Source organism: Triturus cristatus, chromosome 4_2 (assembly GCF_964204655.1).
Source record: "Triturus cristatus chromosome 4_2, aTriCri1.1, whole genome shotgun sequence".
Taxonomy (NCBI): Eukaryota; Metazoa; Chordata; class Amphibia; order Caudata; family Salamandridae; genus Triturus; species Triturus cristatus.
In genome coordinates, this window is record NC_140586.1 from 155,667,643 (window position 1) to 155,688,708 (window position 21,066).

The following is a 21,066-nucleotide window of genomic DNA, read 5'->3' on the forward strand; positions in this document are numbered from 1 at the left end:
GGGTGGGTAAGGGGGGTACTGGGGTAAGGGTGGGTGGGTGGGTAAGGGGGGTACTGGGGTAAGGGTGGGTGGGTGGGTAAGGGGGGTACTGGGGTAAGGGTGGGTGGGTGGGTAAGGGGGGTACTGGGGTAAGGGTGGGTGGGGGGGTACTGGGGTAAGGGTGGGTGGGGGGGTACTGGGGTAAGGGTGGGTGGGGGGGTACTGGGGTAAGGGTGGGTGGGGGGGTAGGGGGGGTACTGGGGTAAGGGTGGGTGGGGGGGTAAGGGGGGTACTGGGGTAAGGGTGGGTGGGTGGGTAAGGGGGGTACTGGGGTAAGGGTGGGTGGGTGGGTAAGGGGGGTACTGGGGTAAGGGTGGGGGGTACTGGGGTAAGGGTGGGTGGGTGGGTAAGGGGGGTACTGGGGTAAGGGAGTACTGGGGTCAGGGTGAGTTGGGAGGGGGGGGGGTAATTGTCAATGACCGCCCCGAAATCGGAGGTACATTAGTGACAGATCTTCACCTCTGTCCCAATTCTCTTTGGTATACGAGGAAACATTTGTAGAACAACTTGCAAGTCATGCCTGGAGCCAAGCATTCTAAACTCCTTGTACCGGTCAGTGATCGACATTTGCCTTTTGCAGTCTCGGCACAGTTTGAATCATGCAGGCTTCAGTAGGGACATTGCTCGAGCGCAAGGTTTGCAAATTTAGAGCCATAAGAAAGCCAACAAAGTTAGGAGGGGCACTATGAATATGTGTCAAAGGGTATGGAAAAGAATGAACAAACGTTTATATGCAGCTCCACTGTAACTTCCATGGCAGTACGGAGCCACTGTGGAGCTGCACATCATCATCTACCAGTGCACATGAGCACCGTTACAAAAATCTCTGGCTCTTGTCTAATCGATGGAGATGTTCGAAGTTAAGTAGTCTGTGAACAAAAAGCATTAATCAAAATAGGGTTCTTCGACCAGAAAGTGTTAGGTGCTATTCAAGCGTGTTCATTGCGGTCCCTCAGAAGACAGAGGATGCAAAGCAGATTCTGGTTCAACCACATCATCTTGTTAGAATAGGAGGGATAAATAAAAGATGCTGAACTTAAATTGTGTAATCTGCATAGTCTCTGCCGAAAGAGCCATTCTCATGCATCCCGGCCCCAGGACTGTCCAACCATATGAGCCAAAGAGGTAATCGGTCCAGAGATGTACTAAGTGTCTTAAGGATCGGTGCCTAGTTCTTTCGGTGTTGTAATCTGGACTTCAAATTTCCAAAAGACATGGGCATGGCTTGGACCAACTTGTCATAAGGGCATCAACAAGTGTTTCATTGAAAGGCAGCAATGGTCCAGAGAAGGTCATTCCTCAGTCAACATGTTTGTCTCAATAGTGGGCAACAGAAAGCCTAAAGGTTCAGATGCACTCCAAACCAATACTGCAAATGAGGTGCTTACTTCAACTGAAGGCCCAGGTGAGGAGTCTGGCTATGTTTCAGATGATGTGCCTAGCAAACTGGCATTCTGGAGGTCTAACTATAAGGCAGTCAATAAAATGAGGAGTTCGGAAGCAGTCCCCATCTTCATCATCATCAATATCATTATCATTGTCCCAATGGAATTTACAAGTACTCTGCACCAGGCCAGAATCTGAACCAGCGAGATCCTCATGCCTCTGATAGTACTGGCGTTGTCGCAGGTGTGTTGGAATAATGTCCGGTTACATAACAAATGGTTGCGCCTTTGTGATACTGCAGCTCAATATGGGACCTTGAGGGTATTGGATCAGATCTTGAGCGGGCGGATTCAGTGTTGGAGCTGGTAAACGAAGAACTGGTGTGGAGCCTGGTGCAGGCATAAATGCCATAGCTGGAGATGAGTAGGCCCAGTAGCAGGAACACTGTATCATTAGTGGAGCCATCAGCAGAGGTCCGACCCAAATGGTACATTATCCTGTGCGTAGAGTCCAGAGCAAGGGAGAACTCCCATGGACCTTGGAATGTGGTAGTGATTTGCTCCTGAGCAGAGGGAATTCAAGTCACACCAACATATGGTTAGACGTACATTGTAGTGTAGCCAATACATTTTTCAGACTTCAGAAAAACAAATCAGCTGGCTAATTATTGGAATTTGTTAGTGCTGCTTCATTTAATCAAGCTTTCAAGATGTGTTTTTGTCACAAGGGTTAATATTTATACCCTGTTGAGACATTTTTGTGGGGCACATAAGGTCTAGATTTAACAGAAAGCATCACACCGACACTACTGGTGTTCTGACTCACTGGTCTTATGCTGTATCTGGGATGAAGTGCACAAGGAAGGAAAATTACTGAGCAAGTAAAACAGCATGGCTGAGTTTGGGATTAGGGAGATTACTATTTGAAGCCTGGTTTAGTCAGAAACTTATCAACTAATAAGAAAAAGTAGGTGCTAGCTTTGGATCTGCGTACATAGTCACAAAAGGAAAGGAACTCCTATCAGCAAACTTTGATGGTGCCTACATGCAGCTCCAGTCACTTTCAGAGCAGAGTCAATGCAAAGCCACACAACACCATCTACTATGAGCTATGCGGAAAAATATTCCAGGTCCAGCCTGGAGCCTGAAGACTTTCTATGGGTAAGGAATCTGCTGTTAAAAGTATAAATTAGAAGAATTAAACCTTGACAATCTAGTCCTCAGCGATTATTTTTTATCATTTCCTTTTTTTTAATTTTTATATATACACCACTACTCTACCCGGGGATTCACAGAGAACAATTTCATCAGAAGCATGTTTCAGGCATACATATAAACTATACTAAGGAACAATAACTTCAGAAATGTAAACACAAGTAACATAGGGCAAATCAGTATAATGGCGCAAAATGAAGGGAGGAGATGGCAATGAGAAAAAGAAAGAAGAGGGATAAACAGAAGAAAATGAATGAATAATTGAATTCAGCTGTGAAGACTATGAAAAAAGATGAAGGAACAGCAGCTGGACCGTACGCTGCTGTTTTAAAGAAATGTATTTTGAATTTGTTTTTGGAAAGTGCTGAGGGACCTCTTCGTGTGTGATCCCTCCATGAACAGAAAACATTAGCTTGTGCAGCTTCATTGGCTATGGATTTATTGATTTCAAGGAGAAGAGCTTCTTTTGTCCACTAGTTTCTTCCCCCACCTTAGATTTGAAGGCATGTAAGTTAGTGACGTTTTTTAGTTTTAAAGATCAAACAGGAAAGATGGTGATCACATTAGACAGAAAAGAGACCTGGGCTAACTGCAACTGTGGACTCCCGTAAAGGGAGCAGTGCCACTGTTCAGTGCCATGGGGTGTTGCCTATCTAGCTTCAACACCATTATTTTTTTTAATTTTATTTCAAAAAGGTCTGTGAAAGATTGCAGTTGTCACCAAGTTTGCCACCAGTGATTAAGTTAAATGTCCCCCTTTTTTAGTGAACAAGTAAAAATAGTAAAGGCAATCATTCTATGTTTATGGCTGTCAATTAAATAAATCACTGTGTCCCTCTAGGGTTTGGTAAGGGCAGGAAAGGGACACCAGTGCTATAAGGTAGGTTGGGGCTATGCAGGATCATCATTTATGCTGTCCTCGAAGCATCTCTACAGCTTCTCAATTTTTGGTGATTATTTTGCTTTGTTGTAAGGATTATTTGGACCCGTGCTGCAGTGATCCCATGACTTCCAATTACGGTAGGTGACTTGTATCACAACAAATCTGCCAGGAGAGTTGTTTTCAACAACAGCGCATCACATTTTCTTAAATACCTCAGTCAGCTATAGCCTACAGAAATCTGCAAGTCACATTAACAGTTATCCCTTCCAGACTGAAACTACAGGACACCACTACTCATGGCACCCTTAACAGTGTGCCAGGACGTACCAGGATTACACACAAACCTCTTAACATGATATTCCGGCAAATACTTTAAGTAAGTGCATTGGTTAACATGTTGTACAGTGCCTATGAGCAAATACTGACCATTTCAGGTAAAGCAAAAAGGAAAACATTGAAAAGGGTTCTTGAGAAACCCAATCCTTCAAACGGTCACTCAAAATTGCACCCAGAGAGCTTGCTAACATTAATCACATTGTAGGAAGCATATCCTGAGTCCTCGCCAACAAGGCAGCGCATTGAGGGGATGCACAAATTTGAGTATTGGCAATCCTATTCTCGATCTTAAAACCACTTCTCCAATGCAGTGGAAGAGTAAACATAGCCATTTTACTTTTTAGACCTACCTCTGGATAAATCTGTCCCAAAGGGCTCTAGTCCTTCTGAGCTCAGGAGATGAGATTCATCCAATTGTGAAGAGAGCTGGGAGGAGTCATCCAAACAACTGGTCACATCAGGGGGTGGAGGCACAATGGGAACATCCAGTGGGCTGGGTGATGGCGTTGTCTCGTAACTGCACAGTTTAACATCTAGAAAAATCAAGTAGCAGAGTGAAGCGCGATCAACCTCTTAAATGAGCAAGAACACTATTAATTTCAGCTTGGTTTCAGGAAACAGTGCTCAAACACTAGCATAGCTCAGTCAGATGTAAATTTCCCTTAGGGCGCAGACGCTTCCCAAAATTGGAAAAGTGGGCAGAGTTCATCTCTGGTTAGTGCAAAACTAACAAGCATTGAAAATGCAATAGGTCTTGCCCTCTTTTAAGTTAAAGCAATTTTGTTTGTAATTAGGTGGCTTTTTAGCTTTGCTTTTATTAGTGTCTTTCAAACTTTCATGTACATAACATGCATATGTATGCATGCATTTATATTTGTATTTATATAGATATGCAGATGTATATATATGTTTATGTATGTATGTATATATACATATATAAATGCATATGCATATATATACATATATATGTGCATATGTGTGCGGGTAGAGAGTAGTAGAGAGAGGCAGAGAGGTAGCGTGAGAGGTAGCGTGAGAGGTATGGGGAGAGGTATGGGGAGAGGGGAGGGGGAGAGGGGGGAGAGGTAGAGAGGTAGAGGGGTAGAGGGGTAGAGGGGTAGAGAGGTAGAGAGGTAGAGGGGTAGAGGGTAGAGGGTAGAGGGTAGAGGGTAGAGGGTAGAGGGTAGAGAGAGAGGTAGAGAGTAGTAGAGAGAGAGGCAGAGAGAGAGGTCGAGCGAGAGGTAGCGTGAGCTGTAGAGGGTAGAGAGGTAGGTAGAGAGGTAGGTAGAGAGGTAGGTAGAGAGGTAGAGGTAGAGTAGTAGAGAGGTAGCGTGAGAGGTAGAGAGAAGTAAGAGGTAGAGAGTGAGTAGTAGAGAGTGAGTAGTAGAGAGTAGACTGAGTAGTAGAGAGTAGACTGAGTAGTAGAGAGTGAGTAGTAGAGAGTGAGTAGTAGAGAGTGAGTAGTAGAGAGTGAGTAGAGTAGTCGTAGAGAGTGAGTAGAGTAGTCGGAGAGAGTAGTAGAGAGTGAGTAGTAGAGAGTGAGTAGTAGAGAGTGACTAGTAGAGAGTGACTAGTAGAGAGTGACTAGTAGAGAGTGACTAGTAGAGAGTGACTAGTAGAGAGTGACTAGTAGAGAGTAGTACAGAGTGAGTAGTACAGTGAGTAGTAGAGAGTAGAGTGAGTAGAGTAGTAGAGAGTAGTAGAGAGTAGTACAGAGTGAGTAGTAGAGAGTAGTACAGAGTGAGGAGTAGAGAGTAGTACAGAGTGAGTGAGTAGAGAGTAGTAGAGTGAGTCATAGAGAGTAGCAGAGTGAGTCAGAGTGTGAGTAGAGAGTGGTAGAGAGTAGTAGAGTGAGTAGAGTAGGAGAAAGTGAGTAGTAGAGAGTAGTAGAGTGAGTAGTACAGAGTAGAGTGAGTAGTAGAGAGTGAGTAGTAGAGTAGTAGAGAGTAGGAGAGAGTGAGTAGGAGAAGGAGAGAGTAGTACAGAGTGATTAGTAGAGTGAATAGAGAGTAGTAGAGTGAGTAGAGTTAGGAGAGAGTGAGTAGTAGAGAGTAGTAGAGAGTGAGTAGTAGAGAGTGAGTAGTAGAGAATAGTACAGAGTAGTAGAGAGTGAGTAGTAGAGAGTGAGGAGTAGAGTGAGTAGAGAGAAGAGTTAGGAGAGAGTAGTAGAGTGAGTCGTAGAGAGTAGTAGAGAGTTAGGAGAGAGTGAGTAGGAGAGAGTGCGTAGGAGAGAAGGAGTACTTTAAAGACACTGACAACCTTAATAGAAGTGGGCCGTACCGTATTTACCTCCCCAGTAAAAAAAACACTGCCCGGTGTGAGGTATGCATCGTGTATGATTAATATCTCCTATTCCAAGTTTTTGATTTGGAAATGAGTCTTCACACTCCGAATCGGTGGTTAAAGTGCGAAATTCCATTTATTAGAATTTTCAAGGCCTTTTCCCCTGTTAAATTCCATCAGATTAGACATGCTGAAATCTGCCAGGGTAAAACATCTGGAGTGGGATCATCATCGCACAGCTATGCACTACAATCCCAACACAAACTCCTGACCGTAGAATTTAACCTGAGTTTGTCATCAGGGCATTAATCCAGGCATTTAAATAATGTCTAAGGCCTTCCAATTCAGATCGATGACAGAAATGAGGTCCAGAAAGTTAGAGTTAACGGCAGAGGATCACGCCATGTGGATAAGTGAGGTGAGGGGAGGAATATAGTAAAACCCAGGTCAGACCAGAGCAATCAAGTCACCAGATCATGTCAGATCCCAAGTCGGGACTCGCTGCACTTTTGGCATAAAAGAATACTTTTTCAACACGCCAATCTCTCGCTTGTACTGAGGTTTTATTTAACTGCGCCGATATAACACCTCCAACTCAGGCTCAGCTGTGTCCTATACGGTACATGTAAATCCACCGATTTCTTTCTTAAACTATGCCCAAATGAAGGAATGTGCGACATGTTAATCCTGGCATTTAAATAATGTCTAAGCCCTTCCAATTCAGATCTTCCGTGGCACCGACATGGCAGAGAGGAGGCCTGTGGCATCAGGCGGCAAAACGCAGATACAGACAAAGACACTGGGGTCGCAATGTGTGACCTTCCAACGCACAGACCGCGCCACTTCTCACACGAACACCACAGACCAGACACACATACATTGACGCCAACACAAACATGCTCTCTATCTCACACACGCACTCAAACACACCCTGGCAGAAAAACAGATTGGCCAGGCAGCCGCGGTAAACAAGCAGCTGTGTCTCAGAGAGACAGACGGAAGGGGAAACAAATAGTGCTTCCCCAGTAAATAAAGGCACTAGTGTAACACCGCGGGTAAAAGATCCAATCCCGCAGGGCATAGATAAAAGGAGACAGGGTGGCAACAATAAGGGAGTGACATGCCTGCAGTGCAATTATTGCACTGCCTTTGGCACAATTCGTGATGCAAAACAACGCGCACGAATCAAAAGATATGGCGGAGCTGGGACGAGGCTTCTGGAATCGTATTGATTCCAAGAAGCCTCGTATGACGAGGCAACGCATGCGCTGCCTACGTCAGGCCCAGACCTAAAAAGGTACAGGCTAAAATAAAATGACAATCAAAGTTAAAAAAAGGACTTACTTCATTTTTGTACTGTATAATCTGAATTCTGAAATCACTAATTGGGCTGTGAGATTATATGGAGTCATGTTTGCTTTTGACCCCACTTGTATAGTGAAATTATAATTGTTATGCTTTTGATTGCGCCCTATTCTGTTACCAAGAATACCATGGTATAATGCATTGTAAATTTCTCTCTCTTTTTGTAAATGTTTTAAGTGGAACTCATTTGAGTTCCAAATCATAAATAAACGTATTGCTATTGTCTGTATATAATTCAACTGACATGGCATCCATGAAACCGCAAAAAAACAGTTAATCATTTGCTTTACAAACAGAAAGTAAAGTGGAGCTACTGGAGAACAAACAGCAAAGAAACAAAATGCAAAAACTTCCCGAATGACCTCTTTAAAAAATATTTGAACATTTCCAAGGGTTTATTGTAGGTCTGACAAAGCAGGCGATTTGAGTGAAGGTAAAAGCCAAAAAGGACACTGTCATGATATGGAAATCAATTACCTCACCTATGGTAAGAACTGGCTTTTGGATCCATTTATGCTCTCCAAGAAAGACAGTCTATTTGAGTGACGGCTGGAGACATTTGAAAGTGGTGAGGCGTAAAACAATTATCGTACTGCACTGCGGCGAGCGAGCGTAGCGAGCGATCTTGAACCACCTACGGAGGGTTCGGGGGGGTTTTCCCCCCCAAGAACATTTTGGAAAAAGAGTGGGCAGATGGTGCATTTTCAAGAAAATTTGAGAAAGCAGGAAGGTTAATAAAGCAATTGTGAATCTGTTCTAACAAAGACAATGACTGGCAAAACGGTCAGTCTAATCAGATGCATATTAGACGCCGGCCTACCACGTGCTCTGTCCATCTGTGCCACTGTGTGCTATTCTTTCACAAGTCTAATGTGTAAGGGGCTCTCTTGCCTTCTACATTCTCGGAAAATCCACTCATGAATGAATACAGCAGGGGTAAATCACTATGGCACCACGCTTGAAATCTTTGTTGTCCGAGACCAGAATTTAACTTTCGGATGTCTGTGATTCTTCCTACTCCCTAGCTTCTTACCTCCAACAGAAGTGTCCCTATCTTGAGTCTGTTCAATTTGCCATGTATGTTACCACTCCTGAACAGTACTGAGAGCAGTGGTGAAATCCACGTAGATCACATACATCACTGTGATGTCCTCTTGTCCCCTTATCCCGGAGCCAAGAAGGTCCACATTCAACTAGCACAGTGCTCAGTTTTTATAGTCAAGCTATTTTAGAACCTAACTTTCTGTCTTTACATGCCACATTGTTGTTTGGTTCTCTTTTCTTTTCTAGGTAGATTATTGAGTTTCTTTGCCTCTCATTGATGTTTGGCTCATGTGGACTGTCAGGTTCTGTTTACTTTTTGCCCTCTTTTTCTGGAATGGATCTGCAGCTGTAATTCTACAGAACTTTTTCCAATGATAGTGGATCACTGAATTGGTGAGGGAATATGCCACTAAATATGACGTTCCTAGGGTCCTGATCTTTATACTGCTTTCAGTAGCTGTCATCTACAGAATATCAGGAATTTATTAATGACACTCCTTTCTCGAGGCCAAAACCCATTTCCATTTAGAGAGCAGTATCTTAGATCATTCTTATTTCAAGTCTCTTAACAAAACAAAAAGTTAGGCCGCAGTTACTACACATTTGAGCATGTTTAATACATGGCCAGTGTGGAAAATCCAGGCTTTCTAAACATTATAGTAATCTGCAGTTAAAACAGCATCCCTTTGTAAGCACTTTGCAAGTATTCCAGCCTGAGGTTAGAATCAGACCCTTATGCACTCCAAAGGTGGGGTCTAAACTTGTCTGTGCTTGATGTTCTGGAATTACAAAAACTTATGGTGGAGCGATGAGAAGGAGATGACCGGTGCTTTGATTATGCAGCTGTGTGAAAGTGAGAAGGTATTAACCCAGGTGTGCTTCCTTCCATCCCGGTCATTGCTGAGACTCATGCGCCACCAATCAATATGCGGAGGCTGAGCACATGTTGGCTACATAGAGTTCTACAGCAAGTTCTTAAAGAGTTCTTCCATTGAGGAAGCAGCTGTGCAACCTATATGACTGACTTATTCAATGACTGATAAGCAATTGCAAGACCCAGATATTTACACCTTGGAGTTAATATAACTGAACCCTTGTACAGACAGAAAATGTGAAACATCCTCTATAACCCATGTGGTCCTCGCGCTCATTGAAAATACATTACACTGTAGAAACTGTCCCACACTAAACTTCAATCATTCTTCCTACTGTTTTAATCATCAAATGACAACTACAGAATAGTAAAGGTCAAATATTCATGAAAGGCAGTAAAGGCTCAATTTAAAGTGCAAATAGCATTACACAAAGCCACCAAGTGAACTGCTGTTTCTAATATAGTGGTGAAAATGAGCAAATGTGTGTGGCAAAGTGGAACTTTCGCCACTGATGGAGGCTTGTAAATGACAGACAGAATGCTAGAGATGCTTAAAGAGACAGGGTGAAAGAGATGAGAGAGGAAGATATAGAGTACAAAAAGTATAGAGGAGAAGAACAACATGAGTGATAAAAACAGAAATAGTGTGAAATGAAAAGAGGGCCCTAGAGGAATGAAGAGATCAAAAATAGTTAAAGAGACAGGTAAAGAGAAAGGCGTGCCAAAGCAGTGATAAAGGCAGATTAAAGAGTGAGAAACAGGAAGGCTAAAATGTGGTAAAACATGTTAGATTTTAGCCCTGTGTTAAGTACTAATAACAGTCGTGCACAGAACATCCATTTCAATACAAACAAAAAATGGAAAATAAAAAGAGCCTGACACAGAAACATGTTTGTGTTCGGCACAAAAAATAAACACACAATGTAAAATATAAATTCTTGAGTCTTGGCCACATTCTCCCCGACAGCTAAACACATTTTAATATGGGCACTGCTTTAACAAAATTAACATTTACCATATTTCTGCCTGTCACTTTGTTCAAACAGATAAAATAGAAACATGCATGCAAATCAGAATCCCGAGTATTTCCGCCAGCAATAATGAACTGCATTTCTAGGTGATCAGGGTGTTTGTAATGTAAACTGCAGATGTACTTTTGTTTTAAATCTTCTTTCCTGAGGATCTTTCACCTGCCGCGGGGAGCGATTGCTTTGTTATTATGTGCAGGCAGGATGGTTGTCTTGTGTGTGTGCTGCTCAGCACTTCTATTTACACCAGCAGTGCTAAATGCCCAATGGTGAGATGCGAGCCAATCAGATGGCAGATTAGATGTCAACTCCGAGGCAGCTGTCTGGAGACTATTACAGCCACTTTACCTTACCTCCACAATTCAAATTCCAAACTTTGCAAAGAAGATCAAGTCACAAACGTTTCCTGGCAGAGCACATTCCGTTCACTAAAAACTTTGAGGATATACTGCGAACAAAGAACTCAAGACAAGTCCCTGCACCTCACACAAAGTTGTCAGCTCACGCAATTACATTCTAAATGCTTCCTACTGTGCAGAAACCTGATTTTTCCACGAAATCCCCAGCGCTCTGAAGCAAACGAAGGGCTGCTACTCACAGCCATCCATACACACAGCACTCTATAAAACCATAAAAAATAAGATTCAACGGGCTCCAGCATAACCCAAACTCTCACTGCACTACCGCTCTAACTATTACAAACGTTATACGAACTCCACCTTTAGAGACGTTCGCACCGCACTCCCACTGCAAGTCATTATTACAGACATTGCACCGTCTCCAGCATTACGCGTGCTCACTGCACTACCGCTGTAATTATTACTGACGCATGTGCAGAACCGACGGAGAAAAGTTAAAGGCAGAAAATCCACGGTACAGGTGAATGGCAGGTAAGAAAAAAGCATTGCGGCACTGTGGAGTGGGTGAAGAAATGTCACATACGCCAACCCGGCTGTAAATTCCATCTGATCTCCTACAAATGGGTTCTTCTCTAGGTCCAAATCGGAGCACTCAGGTGACTGACCGCGCGCTTATAGTGTGTGAGCCCCATTCATCCAAAGTGTATTTTCCGCAGACTTCTGCAAGCGCAAGTATAAATGTATATTTTCTGATCAGTCTGACTTTATCCGCGCGCAAACACAACCACACACTCGTGCGCACAGGCATGCACACCACAGACTTCAGCGCCTCTTGGGTGCGATAATCCTTCCAAGACCTGAACCAGATCTGAAAATAAATCTGCATCCTTCGGTGCACAGCCATTCGGAGTAAATTAACAAGGTCCCTCAGTCGCAGCTCGCAATACTCGAGTCGCGGGGGTGGGGGCCGGCCGGGGGAGTTTTAATAAAGTAAGTAAAAAACGTACCTGACCGTGACCGGTCCGCGCCGCCTCTGCTTCTGCTCTGTACTGGGCCGGTCCAGCAGCACGCCTTCTGCACAACAACAGCCCTCACTCAGGCTGCGTGGTGTCTCAGGCAGCCAATCCAGACGCTGAATTAGCAGTGCCAGGATTGGCTAGGGCTTGGAGACAGCCCGACCATTAGGAGACCAGGGGCTGCTGCATGAAGCAACCCTCGGCCTCTCGGGTCCCCCCTCGCTCTCCCATGGCAGTAGGTGGCTGGCCTCTAGTGCGCATGTTCGGGCTGGTTATAAAAATGACTAGCCCAAAATCGAGCATGCGCACACTATTGAAGCGATGCTGTCAGCCTGCTGCCCGTCACTCAACCCTTGCTGCCGCAGTCAGCCCCGCCCCCACACCCTGCAGCGGCCAATTGCCTGACTGCCAGTGCCGACTGCGAGCGGAGCAACGAGCAACTAAGTAAGTTGCTTGCCGCTTGCGTGAATGGAGCCATGTGGCTAGTGGGGCAACGCCCCAGCGCCCCAATGGACGCATCACCACTGGTCTATTCGAGCTTGGTACAAGCTAGTATGGGCTACCATCACGCAACTGTTTGTTATATGGTCAACTCTACATTCAAGGATTTAATTTAACAGCCAATTTTAGCTATTTGGAATACATTATGCAGGATGAATACACAGGATGGATGGTGAGAGGGCACATAGAAGAAATAATTGAAATAAATAAAATGTATGAATTTTGGGAGTGTATTTTACTCAATGAGATGTTCTGCTTGTAGAGGATAATCTGTTTCAAGGGCTTTGTTTCATTATAATACTGTTTGCAATTAAATATATATTTTATTTGTTTACCTACTGGCGGTCGTAAGTAGGTAGTTATAGTTAGGACCTAGTTTCCATAGGAAAAGCATTTGTGGACTTATTGCATATAACGTCGTTTGACCAATCTGTATGAAATTTTCGCCAAAAAGTGTTGTGTGTGTCATGGAAAGTTTGGGGGTGATCCGTGCAGTGGGGACCGAGAAATAGGGGCGCAAAATAAGGGTGCGTTTGTAATGTTAACTCCAATAGGAACATGTTGTCGAACCTATAGCCCGAACTGCTGGACGAAATTACACCAAATTTGGCAGAAAGGTAAATGATGTTATGCAGATTGTGCTTTTTGTTATTTGGTGCAAATCCGTTGAGTACTTTTTGTGAAAATGACAGTAATATCACTGGCCATGACTATATCTAGACAATCCGCGATTAATCGAGAATGCGCTCGGCTACGTGAATGCTCCGATTGGAGTTGCGGCCGCAATTTTATTGTTCGGGAACAGTTCCTGGGGCTGAACATTTCTATGAAGGCTAAAGTAAGAGCTCAGCGGGGAGGAAACTCTGACCCCATGTTTTTTTTAAATCACACGCGATACTCGCTTCAATCGCCAGCGAAGCCCCCCGTGTACCATTGCGGGGACATTGTATCACAAATACTGGTGAAAATATAAAAAATATATATTTGCACACACTCGCCGGTCACTGTCACACACTCTTGTTTGCACTCTCAAACTGACTCAGACACTTATACAACTATTCACATACCCAATTATACATTCAGTCACATACCCACTCAGATACACATTCACCTAATCACATACCCATTCAGGTACTCATGCACTCACTTACAGACTAACAGAGTGATGCACACATGTACAGACCCACTCAGAGACTCATGCACCTACTTAGCGACCCACTCAGATACTCATGCACCCACTTACAAATTCACTCGGAGTCACACACTCATGTACAGACCCTCTCACGTATGTACTCACAGACCCACTTAGTCACTCATACACCCACTAACAAACCTATACAGTCACTCCCATACTCAGTCCTAGAACCACTCAGAGACTTATGGTCTCAGTCGCTCACTCATACACTCAAACTCACACACCCATTCACAAACTCACTCATATATATATATATATACGCACCTGCTCAAGGCTCATGCATCCACTCACAGACCCACCCAGACACTCTCCCTCCCAGTCACAAACCACTCAGGCATGCACCCATTCACGCACCCACTCAGAGACTTACAGACCATTAAGTCACTCATACACCTTTTCACAGATCTACTCAGTAACTCATGCATCCACTCATGGACACAAACACACCCATACAGTCACTCTCACAACCACTCACAGACCCACTCTGAGACTTATGCACTCAGTCAGTTATACACTCAGACTCGGGTACCCACTCAAAGTCGCACTCAGAGACCCATAAACCAACTGAAAGAACCACTCAGACATTCACACTGCAAGTGATGGACCCACTGAGAGACTTGTGCACTCACTCACAGACCCACTCAGACACCCGCTTAGACACTCATGTATCCACTCACAGATCCAGTCAGGTAGTTTTATACTTACTTACAAATGTAGAAAGGCACTCATGCACCTAGTCTAGATTGAGTGAAAGACTTATGCAACTAATCACAGACCCATTGCAACACTAATACACCCACAGATAGATGCACTGAGGCAGTCACTCAATTTGTATACAGAAGCTTTGATAAGCTGATGCAACATCTCACAGATTCACTTAAATACTCATACAGTGAAGAGATTTACTACATAGTTATTCATGCAATTATAGATTACACTGAAAAGGTTATGCACTGTGTTATACAGATATTAAGAGAGTTGTACATTCTAAAATACAGTCAAATAGATAGTAATGTGTTTAGTCTGTTAGTTATTCATTTTGCAGTTGCAAGCTTTGAATGTGGTGGTGGCTATTGAATGTCTGCATTTGTTTTGTCATTATGACACGTATTCGCAGCAATCCCAGCTACCGATATTGTGACATCCGGTGTCACCGCAAAACCGGAAAATCAGTTTAAATGATTTTTTTTATACAAACTCACTACAAAAATATGATTTGAAACTGTGCATTATTAACCCCCTGCTGTCTAAAATACTGTAAAATGTGTTTGTGTGTTAAACACCTATTAAAAAAGGCGTGATCCTCGTGGTTACCGAAGTCATTGCGACTCTCAGCGTCACAGCAAAAAGTAGGGTCAAACACAGTTTTTAAAACAATTACAACAAATATATGTGCACAAACATGTTTTAAGTTAGTAATGTGTGTATTGTACTAGTTAAAATGAGTTTTTTAAGTTATAATTTTTTAATGTGGGGGTCGTTGAATGTTTGCATTTGTTTTGCGATTTCGTGGCATGATCATCGCGATGTCGCCGCAAATTAAAAAATAATAATTTAACATGAAAATAAACAACTTTTTGGGCTCTTAGCTAGCTCTCACAGTAGTGAGTGTGTGAATACGACAGCTACATATAAGACTGTCTGCAAAGTTTCAGGTTGCCTAGAAACACACTGTTCCCTTCATCTGTACAGTGAACACCATCACCTCTATATATTTTTAATAAAGTTTTGTATAGTGCAAACAAGACCCAAGAGGGTATCGGAGCACTTCACATTATAGGGTTTGTAAGATACAGTAGTAGGAACAGACACTCATTACATATAGGGGAGTAGCATGCTAAAGATGGAGTCGATACTTGCACATCCACGTAGTGATCAATCAGCGCATCGGAATTATAGACAGATAAACAATAAAACAATGTGTCTTAGGGCAAAAGCTTCTTAGTATTGATTTTACTTCATTTATGAATGATGAGGTGAATGAGATTCGATGGACTTCCGGTGGCAGAGAGTTCCATACCTTCAGGGCGAAGCCTGAAAAGGCTGTGAAGCTCGTTCTCTTTTTTGGGGAAAATCTGTGGTTTCAGCAGTAAAGAGTTTGCACTTTGTGAGGGTCTGCATCCCCCCTAATAATTAAAGCTTATGAGCCAGATATATGGGGATCCTGTAATGTAGGGCCTAATGAGTCATGCAAGCAATCTTTGCTAAATTCTTGCTTTGCACAGAAGCCATTTTAGAGCTTTTAGGGCTGGAGATGTGTGATCATTTCTTTTTGTACCGGTTATCAGTCTGGCCGCAGCATTAAGGGACACCCTTAGGGGGGCCGTGTTGTATTTAGGAAGATCGCAAAGGGTTTGAGCTTCTGTAGTCTAGTCTAGGCAATACAAGAGCTTGGACCGCCAGTTTAAAGTCAGCTTAAAGTCATCATGTGGTAGGAAGGGTTTGAGTTTCCTTAGCATACTCATTTGGTGGTTAGCACCCTTGGTGGCATTGCTGATATGATTCTGCATATTCAGGTGTTTGTCTAGAGTGACTCCAAGGGATTTAGTGGACTCAATAATGTGAGGTGTACAGTTAAACTGTTAGATGCTTCATCCAGACATCGATCATGGGAGTGTGGTTAGAAGGAACGATAAGGAGGAATTCCGTTTTGGCAGTGTTAAGCTAAAGATGGTTATCAGTGAGCCAGATTTGCGTGTTCAACAAGATAGAGTTGAGAGAAATGAAGTCCTCTGGAGAGGTGATTTTCAGATACAGTTGAGTGTCGTCTGCATACATGTGATAAAGAATGTTCACAGTGTTTCTCTGTTCATTTGCAAGTGGTTACAAGAATAAATTGAAGAGAATGGGTGAAAGAGTGGAACCCCTGAGGTACCCCCATCTCGACAGCGGATGGCTACGAGAGGGATTGGTTTACCTTGATTCTTTGGGTTCTATGTAAACCATTGCAGTACAGTCCCCGATAGTCTCATCCTTCTTTCTAGAGTGGATAGTAAGCTGTTGTGTTTAATAGTATCAAAGGCAGAGGACAAGTCATGTCAAATTACATTTATATTTAGAATTATGATTATCTATATATTACATGCATGTCAAAATGCAGATTGTTGTTGTAGATGGAGCCCAGGCGATTTTCAGATACAGTTGAGTGTCGTCTGAATACATGTGATAAAGAATGTTCACTGCGTTTCTCTGTTCATTTGCAAGTAGTTACAGGAATAAATTGAAGAGAATGAGTGAAAGAGTGGACCCCTGAGGTACTCCCATCTTGACAGCGGAAGGCTAAGAGAGGGATTGGTTTACCTGGACTCTTTGGGTTCTATGTAAACCATTGCAGTTCAGGCCCTGATAGTCCCATCCTTCATTCTAGAGTGAATAGTAAGCTGTTGTGTTTAATAGTATCGAAGGCAGAGGATAAGTCAAGTAGAATTATATTTAGAATTATAATTATCTATATAATCCATGCATGTCAAAATGAAGATTGTTTTTGTAGATGGAGCCCATGTTATGGTCTCGGAGGAAAGCAGAAACAGTTTTATTAACATGTTTCCTGGCTTTGTAAATCTGTGGACAGAATTGATTTGACCACTTCCATTTCTGTCTTTGGCATATATTAGAGTACACCAAGATAGAGTGAGGGAAACACCACATCAGTTCCTCAAAGGTATCTTCCATTAGGATTTCCAGCCCTACCCTAGTCAATGTGCCGAAGTCATTCCCACCACATGCACAATCAAGAGGTAAGGAGCTCGGCAAAACACAATGGTTTTAATCGAAGCCAGAAACTGATGAAACTTTAACCCTCTCTGGCCAAACCAAGTTATCTACACATTTGGTAAACCCAAGTTCCTGTCAATACCTCTTTTTTCTGCAGCCTCTTTAGCCAAATAGACACTGCTGTGGCCAACAATCTACACTTTGAAGTGAAGGAGCAATTGCAGTCAGAAGAAGGTTGGAGTTAAATGAGGTTTTTTTCCAAATAAAAAGCAGTTAAAATGGAGGTGTTTTCCTTAAAAAATATACATATACATATCTATTCCCCATTGGATGTTGTCAGTAAGTAAGTGAATAAAATTAGGTAGTACGTTGAATGCATTATTACGAAGTGCAAATATTGGCTGTTGTCTAAAAAATGGAATGTAAAATGGATAGGTTTCTGAATCTGTGTAGTAAACCACAACTGCTGTATCTAATCTGGAAGTAGCATGTTCCTTCTAGAGTGTGCTGTGAACTTGTGACCTACTGGTTCCACTGGGTGGCTAGATACACCGAGCTAAGTGTGTATTGGGGGGGAAGGGGGGGGGGGGGGGGGTTAGGGGAGGGGGAAGGATGTTAAAGAGAAAAAAATAATAATTTTAAGTTGGAGTTATGACATAATTTAGGTAATTATTAACTTTAATTTCCATTTGAGGACTATGTAATGAACTGTTGTGCAGGATCTACATTTTTTTTTAAACTGAAGCTAAATATATGTTTCGACTCCCGTTTTTTTTTGCAATTACTCGGCGATCATCGTGAAAAAATTGCCAAATCGCAGAGACAGGAGCCTCATTTTCAAAGAGAGAGAAAGGGTTAACAGATGCACAAGTAGAGATAGAATAGTCTAAAATGAAAGACATGAGTTCATTAGCTGCCTTTCTCATGATTATAGAGTGAAAAGTTGAAGAGCTTGCCATTTGTTTATGGTTGCTTTGTATGCGAGTGCTGTACCATTCTTGTGCTTAGTTTTTACAAATCCAAACTGCGTCAAAACTATTTAAACAAGCGTTGGCATAGCCAATAGGTCTTGCCTTTTAAACCTTATAAGTGTTTAGCCATGCAACAGTTGATGATGTTGCAACAAGGATATTGTGATGGATAACTAAACACTTGTAAGGTCCCAAAGGTGAGATCTACTGGCTATGCCAATGCTCGTCTGAAGTGCTAATGTTTACAACAACATACCTAAGCACAAACTAACAACACCATCAAAATAGAACACAACCAATGTACAACATAACACAGCACCATAATGTGACACCACAGCATAAACATCATCACCCAAGGAACAATGCAGCACAATACCAGAAACAAAACACCATAACAATAGAAGGAACACAACCTAAAACCAGCACAAAACAATATAATAATGTAGTAGAAAATAACTGACAGTATTATAGAACATTGTAGCGCAATAAAGAAAGAGAATAACCACACAACAGAACATAGGTTCACTGTTCACAAACCAACGATCTACATAGAAAACGTATACCACACTAGCACGCTTTTTGGACAGTGCACAATGTGTTCCAACGTTACACAACAAATAGAACTAAAAGACCAACCACAACACAATAAATCAAGACCACATCACCATAAACACAAAAAACACAAACTAACAAAAAATGTTATGTTCGCCAGGCCCGGACAGAACACCTGTTCAGGAAAAAACGTAAAACCTGGTTCTTTAGCTCAATTTGCACGGAGGTTTGATAACGGTCTTAAGGCTGGCGATCACTTGTCCCTAGCACTGGGACACCACAAATGAGTTAGCTATGCGCTTTAGAAATCACATTATTATTATTTTTGGTGTTGTTTTTGTGCTATTGCGTAATTGTGTTACATTGGGATGTCATGTTATTTCGGTGTGTTGTGCTTCGTGTCCGCATTGAGTTGTTATAGTATTGTTGTTTTGCTGCATTTTGCTGATGCATATTTGATGCTTTGTTTTTGCTTCACAATGTTGTGTTGTATTGTTGCACACTATTGCCGTTGTTGTGGTGTATATGTGTAATATGATGTTGCCTTGTTACTGTACCAAAAATGCACAGTTTCTGCGTAAATATGCCCTCTGCTTCACTTCCACAGATCTCCTTTCATAAGATGGTGGTAAGAAGTGTTTGCACAGGCGCTGCAACAGCGGCAACTTAAATGCTTGGTGAAGTCGAACGATCTTGCTTCAGCTATTTCTGCATTTTTTAAATGTTTTACTGACAATGTTTCTGTCTGACATTCTGGATGTAAATGTTACGATATTCTTAACACCTTAAATAAAGATTTCATATTTTTCTTGCATCGTTCAAACAGTACTTGATAGGGAAGAAAAAGGAAAGAGTTTTGGGGTGGGCCGAGGAAACCGATAAATGGAGAAAGACGAGTGTGTGTGCTTTAGACAGACAATGCCTCAGAGAGCAAAAAAGAGACACGGGGAGAGGATACAGAGATGGAGAGAGAAAGTGAGAGATAAAGAAGGGATGAGAACATGAGAAGGAGGAGAAGACTAGAGTGAGAAAGAGAGGCAGTGAAGAAAGGGGAGAGGGAGAGAGAGAGAGGAAAACGAGAGAGACGGAATGCACGCGAGAGAGCGTAATCCCAGGGTGTTGAAGAGAGTTAAACTTCCGGAGTTTACAATTCCTCACCACACAGAGTAGATATATATCTCCTTGCTGCACTGTTTCAAGTCCACGATTGTACCCTGGGGACACAAACCTTGCATGCGGCAGTCGGTATGGTAGATCTGGAATGCAGATATGACGTGCCTCCTTAAGATAAACAGGGGATTTCCTTAGAGACTGGTTCACGCGAGTGTGCAACCACGCTCACACATGTTGCCGCCTGCTCCCCTCAGAAATATTTGAGCCTCATTGCGTCAGACAGCGCGTGCCTTAGGAAAAGAGGAGGAAGGGCAAAGTTCAAGCAGCAGCTGTTTTCAAGCACTTGTGCTAGCTGCGGGAGCGAGCAGTGGCACGAGGGCCGATTCCTAAAGGTCACTCCTAGAGTTCTGCTGCGTGCTACGCTCTAGGCGAGACCTAAAAAGAACAATACAATACAATCTACAAACTCAGTTCACTGGTGTGTACATAAATTTTTAGTTATTTTAAAAAAAATTACATTAGAAATGAAGATGTATATGAGAGTTTGACAAAAAAAAGTCTCACGCTGATAAGAAAAAAATATAAGAGATGAACTGTATCTATCAGAGAGAATGTGTTTAAGATGTTAGTACGAAATGTTTTGGGAAGCAAGACAAAAATTGATTAGTGCCCCTTTATTCCACTGTGTAGTTTATAGAAAAATGACAGTATAGTATTGTTCAAAGTTGTAATGAGGAATGTATTTAAAACTATGAATGTTTTAAATGTGTAAGCATTATGTGTGGAATGGTTACATCTATGTTATTTGCATTCTGGGAGTTGTAGTACTTTTGGTCAGACTATTAAACAGGAGTAATTTAGTTACAAGCAAAACATAAGAAAACGTTCTGCGCCTGTATATGTATTATAAAGTAGTAATGCCAAGTATGCATTAGGAAGTGTTTGTCAATGTGTATTTTTTTTAACTTATAGGAATGGTTTGCATCTGCTTAGATGGTGTAATTTTTTGTAGTTGCAGTTAGTTACATGTACGGTGGGACTCAAGTTTATTTAGATGTAAAGAACTATATATTTTTGGAAAGATGGCTTGAAGGTATATATCTATTATGGAATCACATATATGTTTACATGGTGATCTATGTTCTTTAAGGCGAATGAAAATGTCATGTATGTGGTGAGGGTGGTGTATTAGAGTT

At 42.4% G+C, this 21,066-nt stretch overlaps 1 protein-coding gene across 1 annotated transcript in view; it reads right to left on the bottom strand.

The window, feature by feature from the left end:
• BAZ2A (bromodomain adjacent to zinc finger domain 2A) overlaps positions 1 to 21,066 on the bottom strand; it is a 1,031,051-nt gene that overhangs the window by 762,243 nt on the left and 247,742 nt on the right. Inside the window, exon 5 of the mRNA XM_085600883.1 lies at positions 4,209 to 4,391. Coding sequence (XP_085457009.1) covers positions 4,209 to 4,391 — 183 coding nt within the window. The remainder of the gene's footprint in view (positions 1 to 4,208; positions 4,392 to 21,066) is intronic.